The sequence below is a fragment of the Manacus vitellinus genome, unplaced genomic scaffold, assembly GCF_001715985.3.
Source record: "Manacus vitellinus isolate BGI_N305 unplaced genomic scaffold, ASM171598v3 scaffold_87_pilon, whole genome shotgun sequence".
NCBI lineage: Eukaryota > Metazoa > Chordata > Aves > Passeriformes > Pipridae > Manacus > Manacus vitellinus.
Window position 1 is genome coordinate 223182 of NW_021940854.1, and position 20039 is coordinate 243220.

Below are 20039 nucleotides of genomic sequence, written 5' to 3' on the forward strand. Positions count from 1 at the left end.
TCACGGGCCGGGCCCCGCCGCGCCCCTCGGAACCGGCGCGGCGGCCTGAGGGCGCTTCTGCTCCTTGTGCGCGGTACGGGGTTTTGCGGGCCGTTGTCATCGCGTCTGGTTGATGGAGACCAGGGTTCAGAGTTGTGAAACTCTGAGCTCCGTTCCTCCAGACGATTTTTAGAGCTGTTTGTTATTAGCAAAGAATTTATGTATTTCAGTATGAGTTAACGTCGAGAATCCCTTTTTTTTTTTTTAATACCGTTTAAATACTTGCATAAAACTTAACATACACATTTAAACACGTAGAATACAGAAAATGTGGCTGTGTGCTGTAAAGAGAGGAGACATGTTAGGAGAGTGAACAGGCTCACAATTTTCAAGATGTCTCAACAGCCTTCTGAAAATGAAGTGTAAACTGAACAGACTGTCCCCAAAAGGGTGAGATTTAGATGAAGCAGGTGCTGGACAGGATGGTAGAGTCCTCCTTTGCTGGATGTGTTTTCAGCGAAGCTGGTGTGGAGAGCCCCAAGACTGAAAGAGGCAGGGGGGTGACATATTTTCAGAAGCTGGGGTAGGGGGGTTTCTGGTGTCAGGTGTTGCAGAGAAGAATATGAACAAATGCATCAGAAGTAGAAATGACAAAGAATTACCCTTGAAACCAAAAGGAAGGAGCATCTCTGATAGCTCTTCTGTCCTGAAGCAGGTGTGCCTTCACAGTTATGCAAACTTAATCTAGAAGGGCAAGACTAATTTTCCACGGGGGAAGAGTTTTCCTACTCGTTTACTGTGGATTTTCTGATGCAAAATCCCTGAATTATGGTGACTAAAATGAATATATCATGTGAGCTGTAATATCACGTACCTGTCCTTTTGAGTTTTGCCCTCCAAAGTGGTTGTGCCAGGGACCCATATTAGAAAATGTAGGTTTTGCTGCTGTGGAAGCACAGTGCAGAGATACAGATGGTTACTGGACAGTGCACAGAGATCTCTGTGTCTTACACATCTCTGAAGAAGCTTTCTAGGAAGTCACAAGTGCAGATGGAAGTGAGATCTGTTTTCCTTTGGGATTGCTCAGTGCTGACCTTGCTTTGCCCTTTGGGGTCCCTTTCAGAAAGGGTCCTGCCAGGAAAGCAGTGTTTGCTCGTTATCAGAACAGTGATAAGGCTCCCATGAGCTCTTTCTGCAGTGGAAGAATGTGAGGCTGACGTTGGTGAGTGTAATAGCTGGGTTCAGAGTTCCCAAGTAATGGATTGGCTTTGGGAACTTCCTTGGATTGGAGCTTGTTTGTGACACAGCAACAGTGACACAAGGAGGACTTCTGACAGTTCCTTGTCAGTGAAGTACTGCTGGCCATAGATTTGTAAATGCTTTGGCTATAGTTTGGATTTGATGCTGTTACACCTAAGATTCTTACAGCTCCCCATGTTTCAGATCCAATGGCTGTACCACCGACGTACAGTGACTTGGGAAAGTCTGCCAGGGATGTGTTCAACAAGGGCTATGGTAAGTGAGATGACTGTGGTTTGATAACCTTTCCTATTTTTTTCTTAGGCATCTTGAAAATGCCAATAGAAACATCAGTACCTCAGAGATCCCCTAATAGCTTGTGGTAGGAATTGGGCAGAGGCTTGGAGCATGTGGCACCTTCTGCATCTGAACTTTGGGCATGTGTCATGAAAATGCTGCAGTGGCAAAGAGTTAGAGGGGAAAGTTAGGAGTTTGATCTTAAGATGCACTCCAGAACAGTCTCTGGAAAATGCTCCACCCTTTACCCTCCAGTTTTTGTGTTTGGAGGCATTAAATCAGTGACAGTGATGTAGGCTGCCATAGGAGGCATGTGGCAATAAACAGGTTCCTGAGGTAGAGTCACCTTTCTGTTAAATCAGAGCAGCTGACTGGTACAGCTGGAGACATTGTCACAATATTTGCATTTATCCCTTTTGGGAACAGTACTAACAGTGCTGATTTTTTAAATCTGGTTTTGTGTGTGATAAAGATTGCATTTGTATCCCAAATCCATATGCTACATAAAACTAAAAAGCACTGTGGTCTGGTCTCTGCCACCCTGGAGTTCAGGCTTTGCTAAAATTCAGCTCAAGATCCCTGCTTTAGTCTCAGTTATCTGGGGCTTAGTGTACCCTACCTGTGGTACTTTGGGTGTGCTGGAAACAAGCCTTGCTTGTGTGTTGTAAACCAGGCCCTGTGTGCTGTTCTGTTTTCAGGATTTGGAATGGTCAAGTTGGAGTTGAAGACCAAGTCCACCAGTGGGGTGGTAAGTACTGGGGGCTCTCCACCTCACCAGCCTGGCAGTGGAAGGACAGACCCCCGAGCTGGTTGGGGGCACCAACTTGCTGGCAGGTGTTGCCTCCCTCTTTCATTTCTCATTTTAAAACCTGTAGCTGACTCAGATGTTTCTGAGCTGACAGGGCAGTGCTGCTTCTCCTGTGGCCTGCAAGAATTGTCATTCCTCCCTGTTCCCATTGATATGTCCCAGACAGGAGTTTCTTCACCTTACATAGCTCTCATTTCTGCTCATTCTCCTCATTTGAGTTTCCCTGCTGCTGTTGGTTTCCATAGGATTTTGAGTCTGGAAGGACTTTTATCCAAAAGGCCAAGTGGCACATAAGCACCACAGTTTAACTTAACTTCATTTTCACTCCTTTTCACTATGTTACACTTCAAGACTTAATTAAAACTAAACAGTCCTTCTGCAGTACCTTTTATGTAGAATTTGAGGGCTTAATTAAAGTTTAGCACTTCAAGCAACTAGAAAACGTTATGATCTGCACTTTAATGATGGAGAAGTGGAGCTCCCTCACGATTTCACAGGAGGCAAAACCAGGAATGGGCTTCATAATTTTCATCTTTACCAGAGGCATATGTTGTTTACTAAATAATATTTTTCTTACACTGACTCTCAGTTCTGTGCATGCTCCCACTTGATGCTGTTCTGATTGATGAGATGGTGCTGCTTTTCAGCCTACTTCATAAACATGTTTGCCTTAGCTCCCTCCTTCTCTTGCATTCTTATCATGCAAATGGGGTAAGTGCTTCCTTTAGTACTGCTGTATTCTGGCCCAGTTATGCTTTGATGGGTTACTGCATTGTGCTCCAGGAACATGTAGGCCTGTGCTCTCTACACCCTGTGCTCTCTACACTACAGCTGCCTCCACTTACTGACATCTCTTGATATGCAGTTTTCCTGGCTGGAAGTTTTGATTCTCAAATAATGTGCAAATAGTTAATTTTGCTGCCTTCGGAGTGTGATGGAACATGAACAACTGTAGTAAGTTCTAAAATGGGCTTTTTCTCTTCCATGCAATTTTCATTGGATGTTTATCCAGCTGGTAAGAATAGTGACTGTTTTGGCATGTTGGCTGTTCATTGCTTTGTCTTCCTTGTCTTCTGTGGTGCATACTGTCACTTGTGAACCATTCCATTGGGTGTAGTCAGTCCTGTTATCATCCACCCTGTGCACTTTAACTGTGTCCAGAGCTCTAAATCTGCTTTGTCATCCATGTGTGTAAAGCCATTTGCAATCTTTGCCCAACAGTCCACAACAAGAACACTGTAAGAACAGCAGGGGGAAAACAGGATAGGTGTGGTATTGATAGAGTTGTCTTGTTGCTTCAGATTTTGTGCTTGTTGGTGTTTCTGCTGAGCATTCTGCTGCAGCAAAGTGGGTATTTGGGGATGGAGCTGAGGTAGGGAACAGTGTGAGATCTAATTCCTGCATGGGTACTGATAGTACCTCTGGTTGTTATGGTACAGAAACGTTTGGGTGTTTTCTGTGGACATAGAAAACAACGATAGTGTCTGTTGGTTATAACTGTTGCAGAGATTGCAAGTGGTTTTGCCTGCTGAGTGCATGGCACTGCTGAAGGTGCCACCATGAACTAGAAGGTCAGTGGGAAGCTGTGCTTGGCTGCTGCCCCAGCTGGGTGTGACACAGAGCCAGAATGAGTCTGATTTTTCAGCTACAAAGAATTCCAGAGATGCTCCTCCACGAGCTGCTCTGGGAGACGCTCTGGTGACACGGGCAGAGACTGATGGCAGCAGATGCTGGCTTGTGCCTCCTGCTTCCAGAAGCAGCTCTGGTTCCTGACACCTGACAAAATGCTTTGGATCATGTGACAGTGCAGGTTCTTTGGCTTTGAGACAAGTGTTTACAACCTTCCCTTTGCTTGATCTGAGAAACAAGCCAAGCCTTTTTAATTGGTACCTGCTCTAAGCTCAGGAGAAAGTTCCTTCTGAATTCTGAGGCAGGGTCAAGGTGTCTTTACTGACTTTGTGAGAGTGGCATTAGAACACTGGGTAGCAGTGATGTCTGAAGGACAGTCCCACACATCCTGACTCTGTCACATGTCCCTGTTAGCTGGCTCCATGTGTGGTACAACTGCTGTGCTCTTGTAGTGCTGCATTAGCTTGAGTACCTGTCCCTCCCCTGCAGCGTCCCAGGCTGTGGGTGAGGGTGTTACCTGGCACTTCCAAACCATTTACTGACAGTCTCTGTGTCTTTGTACACTCTGCAAAGTCCAGAATTGTGAAAGTAATGTACACAGCATCCAGGAATAGTCCTGGAATGACAAGGATCTGGAAAGTCAGGGTTCCAAAGCTTGGATACATTGGAAATGGATACTGCCATCTCTTAAGCACTGTATTTTTCAGTATTTAAACTTCAAGAGAGACATAACTTGGAAATGTAATGACAGGTTATTTATCTTTTCTCAAGGAAAATATTTGAGAGATGGGGATAACAAATGAGGGCTGTTCTCAGATGCTTCTTAAAACCTAATTCCCACACCTTGAGCTTACTACTGTGTCAGTATTCCTACTCACTGCTTTATACTGGGCTGTGCATGAAACTCTTGAGTTATTCCAGGAGGAGAGATGTTTATTGAGACCTGAAGTCCCCTAAATAACAGGAAGCTCTGATGTTCCAGAACACACACAGAGCATGTTGCAGAACACACTGACCCTCAGTGAGGGATCACCTGACAGAGACCTCAGGGTGCTGTGGGGGCAGGTTACTTTCTGATACTGGGAAGAAGAAAAGGTCTCTAATTTTAAGGTGCTTTCCAAAGGGTGACTCAGCTTCAGAAGTGCAGTTACTGACTGAAGTAATGAGTGAGAAGTTGAGGGAGAAGGTACTGAAGTCATCCCTGTGGTATATGAAGAGTCTCAGTGACATCAGGATAAAGGGGAGGGGGAACCACAATTAGGTTGCAGTAGTCAGTGTGAAAAGCATCACTTCTCCAGAAGACACTTTCACTGCTGAAACATGGGAGAAAAAAATAATTACAACGAAGAAACACACGAGATGTTTGGAGAAATGTGGGAAAAATACATTTTTTTCTTTTTGCTGTTCATCTGACACTGTAAGTTGGGTGTAGGATTACTTTTCCTAAGGGAGAGTGGGTTTTCAGGAGCACACCTCAATAAAAGAAATACTCAGAACAGAGATGCCAAAAGCAGTAGCCTTTTGTGATGCAAAAATAATTATTTTAGGTGGGGATTGGGAAGAGGAGGAGGAGGATTTTGAGGGTTCTGTCAAAAAGCCTGAGGGTAGCAGTTGTGAGTGCTGGACACGTGGAAAAACTGAATGTAATTGAACCTCAAGAGTGCTGAAACTTGTATTATGCTCTTGCCAGGACTTCACTGCAACTGGTTCTTCCAACACGGACACGGGCAAGGCCTCAGGCAGTCTAGAGACCAAATACAAGATGAAAGAGCATGGGCTGACGTTCACCCAGAAGTGGAACACAGATAACACGTTGGGAACAGAAGTTGCTGTGGAGGATCAGGTAAGAGGAAGTAGATCCTTTGAAAACGTTTCTGCAGCTGGTGTGAGACAGTCTGGAGCTGAACAGGAAACAGTGGGGAGTGACAGCTGAACAGAACTAGCTGGAGGACTGCAAGAAGTGATGTGTCCTGGCAGAACACACAGGCTGGGGGTGCAGGGTGCTGGATTCCAGCAGAATGATCCAGGGGGATGGAGTTCCTGGAGTTACAGCCCTGTGGAATTACTTGGCTGGTTGAATGAACCAAACTGTTATCCATGAGCTGTGTAGAACTGTCACTGCTGCAGTCATGCAGGAAAAACAGAGGGCTCTCATAATTTTAAATGCTTTAATACACAGGGACTTAAGTTTGGCTGCTTTGAGATTGAATATATTTTGTAAGGTTGGAGAGAAAGATGAGCATTTGCAGCTTGGCACTGCTTACACGAAGGGTTGGCAGGGTACAGCACTCTCAAAACACACAGTTCTTTTTCAGATTAATAGGTTTATGCCTTTCACTTAATGCCTGAAGGTAATGGTGCCAAAGATAGTGAAAATTCTGTGATGCCCTCTGCCCTCTATGGCCATTCATGTTTTACAGTGAACTCTGAAGGTGCTGCAGGATGAGGGATTTAAACACATGGTTCTGTTTTGTTTTCTCTTTAGATAGGAAGCAGAGTAGTGAGTGTAACAAACCATGTTTCAGCAGAATTCTGAGCAGGTGTCTTGGTTTTTTTTGCAGTTGGCTGGAGGATTGAAGGTGGCTCTTGACACTACATTTGTACCGAACACAGGGTAAATACTTAAACACCTGAATAAACCACAGCTCACACCCCTGTGCACTGCCACGGGTAAAATGGCATTTTCTCTCTGCAGGAAGAAGAGTGCAAAGTTGAAGACCTCCTACAAAAGAGAATATATAAATGTAGGCTGCAACATAGACATTGACCTCGCTGGGCCAACCGTGTATGGCTGGGCAGTGCTGGGCTATGAAGGCTGGCTGGCTGGCTACCAGATGGCTTTTGATACAGCCAAGTATAAGCTTTCACAAAATAACTTTGCCTTGGGATATAAGTCAGGAGACTTTCAGCTGCACACTAATGTGTAAGTATTCTCTGAGCCTAGGAAAATATTACCAGAGGAGCCAAACTGTAGGAATAGTTGCATTAGTGGACTTAGGTCAAAGGCAGGTGGATGGAAGGGGATGCTAATTTGTTTCCAAATAATTTGTATTCAGTGTTTTCATTTTCAGGGCAACTTTCCAACTCTTGTCTGCCTTGATAGCTTGTCTGAGAGTAATTTGGGGGTTTGTGTATGTAAGATAGTGATGTAGAGGCACTTTGTAAGTGTTAATTTGGAATTTAAATCTGTCAACTTTTGACTTCTGTTCTGGCAGTAGATAAAAGAGCCTTCAATTAAACTACTGTACCTTCTGCCCCTCCCCACCATCGCTGTCCCTCAGAAATGCCCAAGGTGAAGGAGAGAGGCCTCTGTTGTGCTGTGCTTGAGTGTGCCCAGCTGTCATTGTAGCTCTAGCCTGGGCATTGAGATCTCTGAGAGTCTGGAGATGGTGTATTTAACCAACTGCACTGCAGTAACATGTTCTCAGTCTCATCACTGCCAAAACTGAAGTCTCCTGGATTTGTCCCTTCATGTGTTACCACAGGTTGGCTTGAGACAAGCAACCAGGTTATCTGGGTGTGTTTTTTCTGTCAGAGCCTCAAAATGTAGGTCTCAGCTGTTGGAAAGTCTTGTCTATGATGATTGTGGGGAAGGGCTGACCTAAAGAGTTACTGAGCAAGGCAAGGCCTGACACACTTATGTCTGTTAAAACAGGAACGATGGCACCGAGTTTGGTGGGTCTATTTATCAGAAGGTTAATAATAACGTTGAGACATCAGTCAATCTGGCATGGACTGCTGGCAGTAACAACACACGTTTTGGGATTGCTGCAAAGTACCAACTGGATGACAAGACTTCTCTTGTGGTAAGAACTTTGTTAAAGAAATGACTGTTTCAAGCTCCCACAAATACTGAAAATTTGTGTTATGAAGTAGTTGCTTTGACTAATTACCGAGTATAGTAGAGGTCAGACTGTGGCTTTTGTTGTGGTTCAAATTTAAATTGGGACCTCACAGGTTATACTTGTGAAATTAGGAAAAAAAATAAATCTGAACTGTAATTTTGTCCACAGTGAAATAGTCTGATTAGTGTGTTTAGAGCCCTGCAAGATGTGTGTCAAAAGGTACTGAAAGGCTGTAGTGTTTTAATTCTCTAATCCATAACATAAAACACTATTACAGTTACAGTGGTGGAAGTTCAGCCTTTTCCTGAGCTGACCCTCGAAAGTCAGCTGACACATGAAGTCAGTGCTGCTTCAGTTCTTAGTGTTAAAACAAGCATTTGTTTTGTTTCAAAACAAGACTCAGTTCCAGGACAATTCAGCCAGAATTAAAGATGAGAAATACTATTGTAAACAGCTCAGAACTTAGTAATGCAGAAAAAGGGGTTTGCATATTCATGTATTTATTGCTCATTAAATGAAAAAAAAGTCACTCCTGAGTGATGTGAACAAGACAGGCTTCTTTGGCTCTGAGGGACTGCAGCAAGGAGCTCTTTAAAGGATATGAAGACAGTGCTGGGGGCAGTGAAGAACAGGGTGGCATTTTATCTGGGCATAATGGGGCCACCATTTGAGGAAAAGATTGCTTGGGCTGGAAACTCTTGATAAAAGACTGGAATGTGCTCCTAGCAGAGGTTACTCTACAAGCAGCTGAAGAGAATTAATGCATAAGGCACCTTCTCAGGGCTGGGACAATGCTGAATGTTTATGCACAGTGTATAACTGCTGTGGTTTCCTTTTCCCTGCAGGGCAAAGTGAACAATGCCAGCCTCATTGGACTCGGCTACACTCACGTCCTCCGACCCGGTACGTAAGTCCCACTGGCACAGCAAATAGTACTGAGTGCTGCACTGGGGGGGATTCCCTGTCATCCTTAGAACAGAACAGAGGAACAGGTGAGCTCAGTTTTGCACAGACTCACAGAAGGAAAGGGTATCTTGCTTTAGGAACGGGGGTACAGAGGCAGTGCTGAGCTCGGGGGCTGAGGGAGGGCACTGCCCAGGGCTCTCACAGTGGGATGGCTCTCATGACTTGCTTTCACAGGTGTTAAACTGACCGTCTCAGGCTTGATTGATGGCAAGAATTTCAATACTGGAGGTCACAAAGTTGGGCTGGGATTTGAGCTGGAAGCTTAACACAGCTGTAAGTAAAACAACTGGTGGTGCTCTGGAAGGTGAAGGAAAAGTATACCCAGTGTGTTTCGGCCTTAATATACTCTGAAATTTGAAGAAGTGTGAACTTTCTGCTCTTCCAAAGAACGACTTTAACCCACTGCTGAAGGTCCAGAGAGTGCCAGCACAACAGAGGAAGACACTTGAAGGCGTGCATGGAAGTTGTGATGTTTGTGCCACATTTCAGTTTCCTGTATTTTAAATCTGTTCCTAAAAAACAGAAGAAAATCCAACCTCTCCCCCTTATTGTATTGCATTTTGCATGTCCTGTACTCCACAGCCTTTTCAAAAGGTGGTCGCTGTGCTGTAGTGGAAATTTGGGTTTACATCGGAATGAAATAAATTGGTCCCAGTCGGAACAGAGGGTTGGTGTGTCTTGACTCTTAGCCAGGTTCAGAAAAGCTGTGTTCCATCTGGCTGTCCTTTTTTTTTTACTTTTGATGCAACTTTAAGCATGGCTAATAGATAACCTGCAAATGCTTTGTCACACTGTACCTGTACACTGAGCATTTCCTTCTCCTGGGGTTTCCAGGATAACATCCTTACACCTCTCATGTTTTAGAGACCTGCACAGTGAAAGCAGCTTTTTCCATTAAAATGTTATTGATGGTATCAAAAAGAGCAAACCAAAAGTTTACATGTTTTAGATAATTTCGTTCCCATATAGGAAACAAGTATTAGGTAAGTACAACCATTACACTTAAAGAAAAAAAAGTGCAAATCAGCAGAGTTAAGAAATGAGGTTCACAGTTCAAGTATATTACAAAGGTGACATCTACCAGTGCCTGGGCAAACATTGTCCATTGTTCCATCAGAAAGCCTAAAATGCAGTAGAACAGCCACAGGTGATGCCTAAGGGAAGATATATCAGGACAGAGAATAAGAATTATCTGCTGTCATAAGGCACAATTAAGAACGTTTTCCAGGCAGTTAGAACAGGCATTTCCTACTGTAGCTTTGTGAGCAGAGTGTCTGGGAGGTGGATACTAAAGCTAGGCTGTGTGTGTCACAGGAGCAGCAGGTGACAGAAGGAGGCAGTTGATCTTCCCTTCTTGGGGGCAGCAGCTTTTCACACTTGGCTTCCCAAAGCAGCGTCTTCAGGGGCGACGGACGTGATTTCACATCTGGGTTTGTTCTGGACTGTTGGTTTCTTCCACCTGAAGCTGCAGCCAGCTCCAGTCTAGAGCCTGGAGAATAAACAGAACTGCAAAGGTCAACACCAGCTTACAGTTGAGCTTTCTTTAGAGTAAAGGAGAAGCAAGTTAATAGAATTTAAAAAAATTACTGTGAACAAGTTGGGCAGTAGAGTTTCAAGATAAGCCATGTGACTGCTGTAAAGGAAACCCTTAAGTTATTTATTTCTCTAATATTTTGCTCTCTTTTTAATATTCTGCATCCCTGCCCCCCCTGTATTGCCACCAGATTTAAGAGTGCAGTTTTGCAGTATTTTGATACAGCATCCAAGCAACTCCCCCCTCCTTTACTGTTCACCCCACCAGTCCCCAGTGCAGGGCTCTCCTTCTCAGCAGCCACAGAGTGTCAGGCAGCAGCTCCTGGGGGAGCAGGTGCTTCCTGTCTGCACAGCTCCTGTTCTCTTTGTCCAAGAGTAAATCCCAGATTTCCATTAGCTGTATTACTGAGTGGTGGCAAAGCCACACAAGCAGAACTTTGAAGCCATGAGCTTGCCCAGTCTATTTCTAGAAGAATGAATACATTACCATGAAGCTCTGCTCCTGATCCTTCATTGTGTCATACATCACATTTTCTAGCTGGCTACAAAGTTTCTGTGATTCCAGCAGTAGCTCCTCACTGAAAGGGACAATTATTACACTATTATTTTCTATGGCAGTTTAAAGAGATACTGCTTCTACCTCTGAAATATTTCTGGCAGGTATGCTGCAGACACTGAAGGCAGTCAGGTCATAATTCATAATTCATACTCCAGACTTGCCTCACCTTTTTCTTACAGAGTCTGATAAATGGTAGGTTTCAGAAGGGACCTGCAGCAGCAGCTGACCAGGGCCACCAAGACGAGATGTGTTCATGCTCTCTGGGCTGCCAGTGACAGGACCACGGACTTTACTCTGGAGAAAACACAGAATATTCAGATTGCAACTATTTCCACTAGTTTTCAGCAGACAGGAGTATGAGACAACCTGGAACTTGGCTCTAACACTAATTCAAAATAACAAAGGCAAGAACCATAGGACTTACTCCATTTACTATTATTTCAGTAACCTGTGCTACAAACCATATTTTTAAATTAAAGTGGAGTTTTTATTTTACTTACACAAGCAATTTTCAGCAAGTTCCACAATTCTTTTTGCCGTTTCTCCTGAAGCCTGACAACGGTTTCCTCATCTTCACGCATCAGATCCATCACCTTCTCCACTCTGGGGAACAATTCCAGTGCCTTCTGCTTGCAAACTACAGTTTTACTATTAAAAAGGTAAAAATGGATCAGGTCACACACGGGCCACTGCAGCAGGGAAACATTTCTGAAGTTACTTATTCCCTGTGTGCACTGGGTTTTAAACATTCTCTCAACCCTCAGTAAAATCTACAAAGCTCACCTGAGCTGAGCATAAATGACTCGAACTTTCTTCTCGAAGGTCTGGATTGCCTGGAGCAGCAGCCTCACTATTTCCTGGCTGTCACCACTTGTCCTCTGATCTGGAGCGAGACCCACAGTGTTACACAGAAAGAAAGCCTTACAGGATAGAGGGAGAGGATTCTTTGTGGCTTGTTTCCACTGCTGCTTCAACCCTGAAACACCCCAAGTTCAGGGCGTGCAAGTTTGAGTGGGATGCACTGCACTGGATTTTAGCCACCTTTTCATAGGTTTAAAAACTGGAAAGCAGAGCTGGGCCTGGACAGCTGCTCAAGGAACAGCCACATCTCTCACCCTACACAGAAGGAGCAGCAGATGCTTGTGGCAACAGCCTGCTCTGAGCAGAGCTCCAGAGGAGGTTCAGGGAGAGCTCAGAAGGTGCCAAGAAAGCAAGGCTGGCCTAGTGTAAAACTGACTGCCTGACTCCCCTCTCCAAAAGAAGGTAAGTCCAGCAGAGTCCATGTGCAGCTAATGTGTGGGCAGGCCTAGAATGCACAGGAATTTTCCTCAGGGGTCATTGCTACATCTCCAAAGTCACCATCCCCACAAAGCAAGCTGACCTTGAGCTAAAATGTCTTTTACCTCTTGGCTTCTCTCTCAGTCTCCGGTACAGCTCTCGGGCCTGTTCTTCTCTAGAAGGAAAAGGCAGAGAAATGACTTCTCAAGAACCAAAATAAGGAACAAATAGTTTGAGAAGTTGAATCTTTTCTATACCAGTCTGCCATTTCAGACTGATGGCAGATGAGTCAAAAACTGCCTTTAGTGTTGAAGTCCTCCCAGTGCCCCATAATTTGGGCAGAGGAAAGAGCCCTTTCACTGTCCTGTGCTGGGTCAGCTTAGCTAGAAATAGTCCTGCATCTGAAGTTCAAGGTAGTTCAACTCACAGATCCTCCAGTGTTCCTCCTTGTTTACGACCTAGTGGGCTTCTCTGCAGGTCCACAATGTCTGTCTGCAGGGCCATCATCCTCTTCACCAGCTGATCCACATCATCCTCCTGAAAGCAGGGCAGAGCATCAGCAACAAACAGTGTCATACTCAGAGACACGACCACTCACAGTGGCTCTTCCCTTCTTGTTCACATTTCCAAACACATCAGCAGGATGCAAACAGCAGCCTTGGCCAAAGACAAGGGAGAACAGAAGTCACTTCAATTCAAAGAAATTAGGTTTGTGCTCTTGGATAAGACAACTTCCAAGAATTTTTTGGTGAAAAATTCAGCCTGTGACAAAGAGCAATTAAGGGTCAGACTTTGTAGTAGATGTGCTGCTAGTTCCCAGGCCATCTTTCTCCCTTTTCCTTGGCTACTCTCATCCTATCCATTACCACTTTTCCCCTTTTCCTTCAGCACATAACCACATCAACTCCTGGCACCCCAAATCCTGCTTTTCACTTGAACCCATTCACAAGCAGAAGCTGCTGCTTGTTCAGACAGACATTCTGCCCCCTGCCTCCTCCAACAGAGTGAGCTTCATGAAATACTAGTAATGGACAAAAATGGTGCCACCCAAACCAAGGCAATGTGAAATCTGGAATCAGTCCAGATATGAGAAGTTTCTGTTTAAGGGGGAACAATGAGGAGAAAAAGGGGGGGAAAAAAGATAATAAAAACCAGCCTCTTTTTCTTTAGGATAAGCAGTTATTTAGAAACATACCCGCCCACAAAGTTCCACAGCTTGTTCCATCTCTTTCCAGGCAAACAGCAGCTTCTCAGAAGCTACAGGAATGAAAGAAGAGACATTGGATTTCTCAGGTTCACAGAGGAAGAGGTAGGTACTTTGTGGGAAGAAAAGGCACGTTTTCCAGATGCTATACTCACTAATTCCAAATTCAATCTGCTCTTTATACTTTTCCAGATCGATCTGGATGCTTGTTTTAAAGAAGTCCAGCTTTGCTTTCAGCTGCTGGGAAAGGGAGGCCATAGAATTCTTCATCTTGGAGAGGGTGCTGTTGTAACGCAGCAGATTCATCCTGCAGGGACAGGAAGGGGCTGTCAGCCTCCCAGACTGGGAATGCACTTCCAGCACAGCACAGCTTCACTGAGGACTGAGGACAAAGGCAGCTGGGCCAGAGGGCCAACTCCCAGCTTTTCAGGAATAGTTTACAGCTCCACTCAGGGGCTTCCCATTCCAGCAGGGCCCCATTCCCACCCCTTCCCTCTCCCCAGAGCACAGAGGAGTGCCCCAGAGCACAGACAGAAGTGCCCCAGAGCACAGAGGAGTGCCCCAGAGCACAGAGGAGTGCCCCAGAGCACAGACAGAAGTGCCCCAGAGCACAGACAGAAGTGCCCCAGAGCACAGACAGAAGTGCCCCAGAGCACAGAGGAGTGCCCCAGAGCACAGAGGAGTGCCCCAGAGCACAGAAGACAGAAGTGCCCCAGAGCACAGAGGAGTGCCCCAGAGCACAGAGAAGTGCCCCAGAGCACAGAGGAGTGCCCCAGAGCACAGAGGAGTGCCCCAGAGCACAGAGAAGTGCCCCAGAGCACAGAGGAGTGCCCCAGAGCACAGACAGAAGTGCCCCAGAGCACAGAGGAGTGCCCCAGAGCACAGAGAAGTGCCCCAGAGCACAGACAGAAGTGCCCCAGAGCACAGAGAAGTGCCCCAGAGCACAGAGGAGTGCCCCAGAGCACAGAGGAGTGCCCCAGAGCACAGAGGAGTGCCCCAGAGCACAGAGGAGTGCCCCAGAGCAGCTGCCCCGTACATGGCCGCGCGCTGCCCCTGCTGCAGCCGGTTACAGTCCTCCTTCAGCACCCGGATCGTGTGCCAGATCTGACCCCACACCTTGCGCAGCTGGAAGAAGTGCAGGTTCTTCTTGGGATCCTGAACTGCAGACAGAGGGGGGAGGGAGGGAAAGACAAACGTCCATGTCAACGTGCAGCCCAAGAGTGGTGTTATCACACGACAAAGCAGCCTCAAACACTGTTACCTCCTGCCAAGCCCAGAGCTGGCCAAGCCCTACGCAGTTCCCCCCGTACCAAAATCAAACACTTCCTTTTCTCAGCTATTCTGACAAACTGAATGAATGCTATGCCAGTCCACTTTACTGCTGCTTCAGTCCCCAGTGTGCAAAGCTCTGTCTGCTGTTTGCACGTGGCACAGAGCACAGAACACAGGCCCCCTCCCACGTTCACGTCAGAGAAAGTCCTTACGGATGCAGTCGACACTTTCTGGGTGAGGACGCAAGGCCACCTGAGCCTCGTAGGAAACCTTCTTGTTGTCAAAGAGGAACAGGAGGTCTGTGTCTGCAGCTGCAGCATCATTCACCTGCAGAAGAAAAAAGACCCGACTGGTTCCCTCAGAAAGCCAAGCCTCGTTAACCCCGTAACCAGAACATTCCTCCTCGGCCACACAGAGAACACCAGAGGCAAGGGCTGTGTGGTTACTGTGACAAAAGCCTCACAACAGCAGGGAGTGCTGTGATCCCAAAGGGAGAGCAGTGCCTGCTGATTCACTCGACAACAAGACTCACCTTGCTATCAGCTATATGTTTAGTGACCAACTTCTGAGAAAACAATTCAAGTCCTGCTTCCTGCAGTAGCTCCTGGTCCTGTTCTGGGATTCCTGTGTCTGCCTGGATCCTGGCCTTCACACTCTCCAGAGTCTCCTCCTCTGTCACAGGGTAGGTGTGCACGGTTCCCGTAACCATGTTCAAAACATGAAGCAACTACAAGAGCAGCATGACATGAGACAGGCTGAAGAAACACTGGTCATGTTTGAGCAGAGATGGCAGGACTGAGAAATTGGTCACCAATAAACTGTTCAAAGCACTTGGTGGGCTCAGGAAGTCACTCTGCAGCTACTTCATAACATTATGCCAAAGTCCTTGTCCTCCATCGAGTGGAGGGGAGGCCACGTGGCAATTAAACAGCTTCAGGTGCAGAATCCTCTACCAGAACATGGAACTAAGCACACACAGAAGCTATTTGCTACTCCCAACAAGCTCAAGGAGTATTTGTCCTCAGAGAAGCAAGAGGAAAGTCCCTTCACTGTCAGGAGACAGCTCCATGAGCTTCTGTGCAACTCCTTCTCCTGGGCCTCTGACTCAAGCACCTTCTCTCACGGGCTACAGGCAACTGCTCACTGGAAAACTTTTCAGGATAATACAGAGCCATTGCTCACCTTCAAGTTCAAAATGTCATCCAGGGCTTTGAAACACCCATAGGGTCCATATGTAGGATCTGTCCCTCTCTGACGTGGGTGCCACATTAACATGAGTTGCAGCCATTTCTCCAACCTCGCAGACAAAACACTGAACAACCAAGAACAGAAGGGGATCACAAGAAGTAAAAGTGCATTTGCAGTCACCACATGGCCTGTTCTCTGCAGGAGGACTGACAAACAACTGCCCCCACCCCGATCCCCCCAACACTCCCCATCACAAATGCAGTGTTTAGAGACTCACAGCTACACAAGTCTGACAAGTGACACAAGTACTGTCTGTGTCATGCACTCCATTTATCCACAGATCAACACAGTGTATAATATAAACCTGGTCCTTATGCAGAAGAATCAGTTTATCCCAGCAGGGCAATTTCCAGTGCACACCTGTTTAGATTGTTTGGGCAGGGTAAGCTGCTGGAAAACTTGACTTCTCCAGATAAGTCTTCTGAAACAACAATATCCAGCTCACTCTTCTGACGCACTTTTGTGTGCCTGAGGAATTCAAGCAAGTACAGTGGTGAAACAATCACCTGCCTCTCCCAGCCTGCACGACAGTAGGCTCTTAAAGCTTAAAGCTACTCTTGACAGATGTAATACAGATGCCACTTTGCTTTCTGTTACCTGCCCTGCAGGAGTCAGACCTTATTCCCAGAGGGCAAGTATCAGGAATGCTGAACTTGCTCAGGTAGGTCAAACTCCTGTGAAGGGAGCCAGTCTCCATAAGGGCAAGGAACACAGGGATGTTGTCCTAAGAATCAAGGGACTGTAAACAGGACAGACAGTGGGGTCCCCTCCTGCCACCAGCCCCAGCTCACTCACCACTGCACTGGCTGCCAGTTGGGCAGGAACGGTCGGAAGCCCGTAATGCACTCAAAGGCCAGTGTGCCAAAGCTCCAGTAATCCACTGTCACCGTGTACTTCTGCTGTTCCAGCAGCTCTGGAGCCTGAGACAGTTACCCACATGAGACAAAGCCACCCATCCTTGGCTCTCTCTGCCCCTTAACAGCTCACTAATGTTCCTACACAAGATTAAAGAGGTTATGGAACACGAGCTTCGAGACCCTCCCAGAGTGACCCGCACAGGTCACTGGCCCTCCTGCTCCTGATTTGTAACAGACAGAGCTGGCAGACACTGAAAACACAGTGTCAGCAAAAAAAGGGGCACCTCTGCTCGCTGCAGCACCCCAAATGCACCTCATCCCAGCCCAAAGCTGGATAACAGTTAATTCCACCCCACTGGAAAGCAGGAGCTGCTCTTCCAGCTGAATTCCTTCCTTACCAAGTACTGCAGAGTCCCAACAAAGGATGTGCACAGGCTACCCTGATCCAGTTCCTTAGCATAACCCAGGTCAATGATTTTGTGTATTAACTGAAACACACAACAGAGAACAAGAGCACTAGACTGAAGTCCTGTTAAAAGCACATCATACAGTAGAAAGAAAAGGTTCAGCTCTTCAAAGGTATGCAGGAAAGGTGCCAAGGAAGAGAGGGAAGGAGAAATGGGAGATTCCTAAAACTGCAACATATGTGAAGCTGTCAGGGGCTTGGCACACATTTAGCAGTTATGTCTCCAGCTCTTTCTGATCCTTGGTCCATCAGTACAGCCTGATTCTCTGCTTAATAGTTGAAAGTCAAAATGTCAGGTGTTAACAGGTGCCTAACACAATCTCTCATCTCAGCTGCACACAGAACACTGTTCATCTGACACAGCTGTCACCCTGGGCAGAGTGCTCTGCAGAGGGACCACAGGCACCTCCTCTTACACTTACTTGTGTGTGCAGGTAGAGACACCCAGTTTCTGCTTACCCTCTGCTCTCCTTGCTGCAGCACAATGTTCTCTGGTTTCAAGTCTCTGTGGATGATCCTGTTCTCATGAAGGTACCTGAGAGCAGAAGCTGAGACACAGAAAAAGCCACTTCTAAGAGCATAATTAACAGTACCTAGCAGGAGCTCGGTGAGGATTCGGTTCTACCGACTATAAGCATGGCTTTTGGGTCAAATCGTGTACAATGAAACACGTAAGTGCAAGAGGAAAGTCATCAAACACCTCTGGACACAAGCAGAGTTTTCTCCCTGGGTGTTCCCTTCCCACCCTTCTTGTAAACTGTAATAATGCTGGCTAGTTTCAAGTCAGCAGGGACCTCCACAGACTCCCAAAACCTTTGGTAGATGATCATAAAAGGTCAGACTAAGATGTAGTTATTAAGGTCACAGCACTAGTTCAGAGAGTGGAGGTACTGCAGCCACTTACCAATATCAGACAGCAAGATGAGAATGGCTTCCTCCCGCAAGCCACAGCAATTCTCCAGCTGATTCAGGTACTGCAAGTAGACAACACAGAATGTAGGCTTCCCCTCCTCTACCCTGAGCGAGGCTCACAGTCCCACAAATTCTCAGGGATGCAAGAAGTCTAAGTAACAGCAATCAAAATCTCTAGAGGCACAAAATTCTATGGTCTGTGACCTCTGGTAGCAGCAATTACAGCTTCAGGCCTTGGCCTAATGGCATGGGAGGATAACAGAGTGGGTGAGAGAAGTCAGGGTCATCCCATTCTCATCCTTCTACTTGCTCCACCTTTCTCAGCCATTTCCCCTGCGTGTGGCAGTATCAGCTCAAACCTCAGGTCTAAGCTCTGGCTGTTATCTACAGGCAAATTATAGCAAGGGTTAGAAAAACCTTAGGATTAGAATTATCCTGTGTTATTTTTTCCCTCTGACAGACAGGAGTTAATCACTTTGAGGAATCTGTTGATGCCATGACTACGAAGCATCAGGATGTGAAAACAAAGATTTTATGGGAAAACTTGAACAGAACACCTGGGATGAGATGAGAAGCTGATCCAGCCCTCGGTCCCCTTCCCAGGGCCCTCACCTTGCGGAGGTCTCCACCCTGGCAGTACTCCATGGCCAGCAAGGGTAAGTCATTTGGTGCAAGCTTCTGCATCCCTTCAGGGACATCACGGGCAGCCACCACATTGGGATGGTTGAGCCTGAGGAAGGAAAATAAGGCAAGCACACGTGATGTGCTCCAACTCCTACACAGTTTCACATGCTCACGGTCATCACTCCAAGTCCTACGTGGTCACCAACCCTTTTAGAAACTGAACTGGTGGGTTCTAAAGGTCTGCAATTCGCCCGTCCTTCACGGCCCTAGGCTCACCCTCACTCGCTGCATTTCACGCGCACACAGTGCGTTCCCGCACAGCAGATCTGCCCGGGAGGTACCGCAACGAGCCTCGCAAAGGCGGCACCGCGACCCGGGGTGCGGGAGGCGGAGGAGCGGGCACCGCCCGGAAGGGATCCCCGCGGCCTCTCCGGCACCTCCCCCGGCACCCGCCAGATCCGCCCCCGGGCACGGCGGGACCCCCTCACCTCTTCATGATCTGTATCTCCAGCGCCCAGCGGTCGCGGTTGCGCGGGCTCAGCTCCTGCCGGCACTGCTTGCATGCCACCTGCTCGCCGGTCTCTCTGCGCACACCCGGGCCGCTGGAGCGCGGGGGGCCCCGCGCGGGCGCGCCCCTGGCCCGACCCCCGCCTACCTTTTGTCCCACGGACGACTGCCGAAGCCCCGTGCCGAGGCGCTCCCGCATCTCTCCAGCCGGTTCGGAGCTGCAGCGCGCGGAGCTGCTCAATGGCGAGCCCGCTCCTGCGCCAGCCGCGCTTCGCTCCGGCGTATGCGCGCGCCCGACCCCGCGCTGGGCCCGCCGTGAGGGACGGCCGGGAGCGGCTGAGGGCGGGCATCGTGGGGGAACGGCATTTCATGAAGGGAACGGGCATCGTGAGAGACGTGCCGGGGGAGCGAGCTTGAGGGAGCGGGCATCGTGAGGAACGGCTCCTGAGGGAACGGGCCGGGGAGGGCGAGGGAGCGGCATCTGAGGGGGGATCGGGCATCGTCGGGGGGCGGCTGAGCGGAGCTGGGCTGAGGGCGAGCGGCCAGGGACGGGTGGGAGCGGCATCGTGAGGAACGGAATCGTGACGGGACGGGTGAGGTGAGCGGCATCGTGAGGAACGGCGCTGAGGGGAACGGGCCGTGGGAGCGCTGAGGGAGCGGGATCTCGGAAGCGGCGCCGGGCACGCGCATCGTCAGGAGGGGCATACTGAGGGGAGCGGCATCGTTGAGGGGAGCGGGCGTGCAGCGGGCATCGTAGGAAAACATTCGCTCAGAACCCGCCGACTGGGGGCGCGCCGGGGGTTGCCCTCGCTTGCC

General features: G+C 47.8%; 2 protein-coding genes across 3 annotated transcripts; one reads left to right on the forward strand and one right to left on the reverse strand.

Annotated features, from left to right (window-relative positions):
- The first annotated feature begins 193 nt into the window (after positions 1-193).
- On the forward strand, positions 194-9426 carry VDAC3 (voltage dependent anion channel 3). Of its 2 annotated transcripts, none has more exons than XM_018085773.1 (9): positions 194-208; positions 1423-1494; positions 2214-2263; positions 5643-5795; positions 6514-6566; positions 6648-6875; positions 7608-7758; positions 8643-8700; positions 8938-9426. In XM_018085773.1, exons 1-9 carry the CDS (start codon positions 199-201, stop codon positions 9027-9029), a joined length of 867 nt encoding a protein of 288 aa, XP_017941262.1. In that variant the 5' UTR covers positions 194-198; the 3' UTR covers positions 9030-9426. The 2 variants fall into 2 exon arrangements, with proteins under 2 accessions (XP_017941262.1, XP_008927418.1); XM_008929170.2 differs by lacking the exon at positions 194-208 and adding an exon at positions 2322-2324.
- A 267-nt stretch (positions 9427-9693) lies between these two features.
- IKBKB (inhibitor of nuclear factor kappa B kinase subunit beta) lies at positions 9694-19422 on the reverse strand. The gene is made up of 20 exons (XM_018085768.2): positions 19205-19422; positions 18705-18822; positions 18085-18154; positions 17640-17728; positions 17113-17202; positions 16653-16777; positions 16218-16325; positions 15792-15921; positions 15142-15336; positions 14822-14936; positions 14374-14497; positions 13493-13644; positions 13329-13390; positions 12561-12670; positions 12259-12308; positions 11639-11738; positions 11356-11503; positions 11022-11149; positions 10784-10874; positions 9694-10252 (listed from the first exon to the last, which is right to left on the reverse strand). The coding sequence occupies exons 1-20, from the start codon at positions 19420-19422 to the stop codon at positions 10184-10186; spliced, it is 2292 nt and encodes a 763-aa protein (XP_017941257.2). The 3' UTR covers positions 9694-10183.
- Positions 19423-20039: the final 617 nt, after the last annotated feature.

Coding starts and splice junctions, on each gene's coding strand:
- VDAC3 (XM_018085773.1), top strand. Junction 1,495..2,213: donor TGTGTTCAACAAGGGCTATG/GTAAGTGAGATG, acceptor TTCTGTTTTCAG/GATTTGGAATGGTCAAGTTG. Junction 6,567..6,647: donor ACATTTGTACCGAACACAGG/GTAAATACTTAA, acceptor TTCTCTCTGCAG/GAAGAAGAGTGCAAAGTTGA.
- IKBKB (XM_018085768.2), bottom strand. CDS start 19,422: ATGCGGGAGCGCCTCGGCACGGGGCTTCGGCAGTCGTCCGTGGGACAA. Junction 15,922..16,217: donor TGCCCAAACAATCTAAACAG/GTGTGCACTGGA, acceptor TTGGTTGTTCAG/TGTTTTGTCTGCGAGGTTGG. Junction 14,937..15,141: donor AACATATAGCTGATAGCAAG/GTGAGTCTTGTT, acceptor TTTCTTCTGCAG/GTGAATGATGCTGCAGCTGC.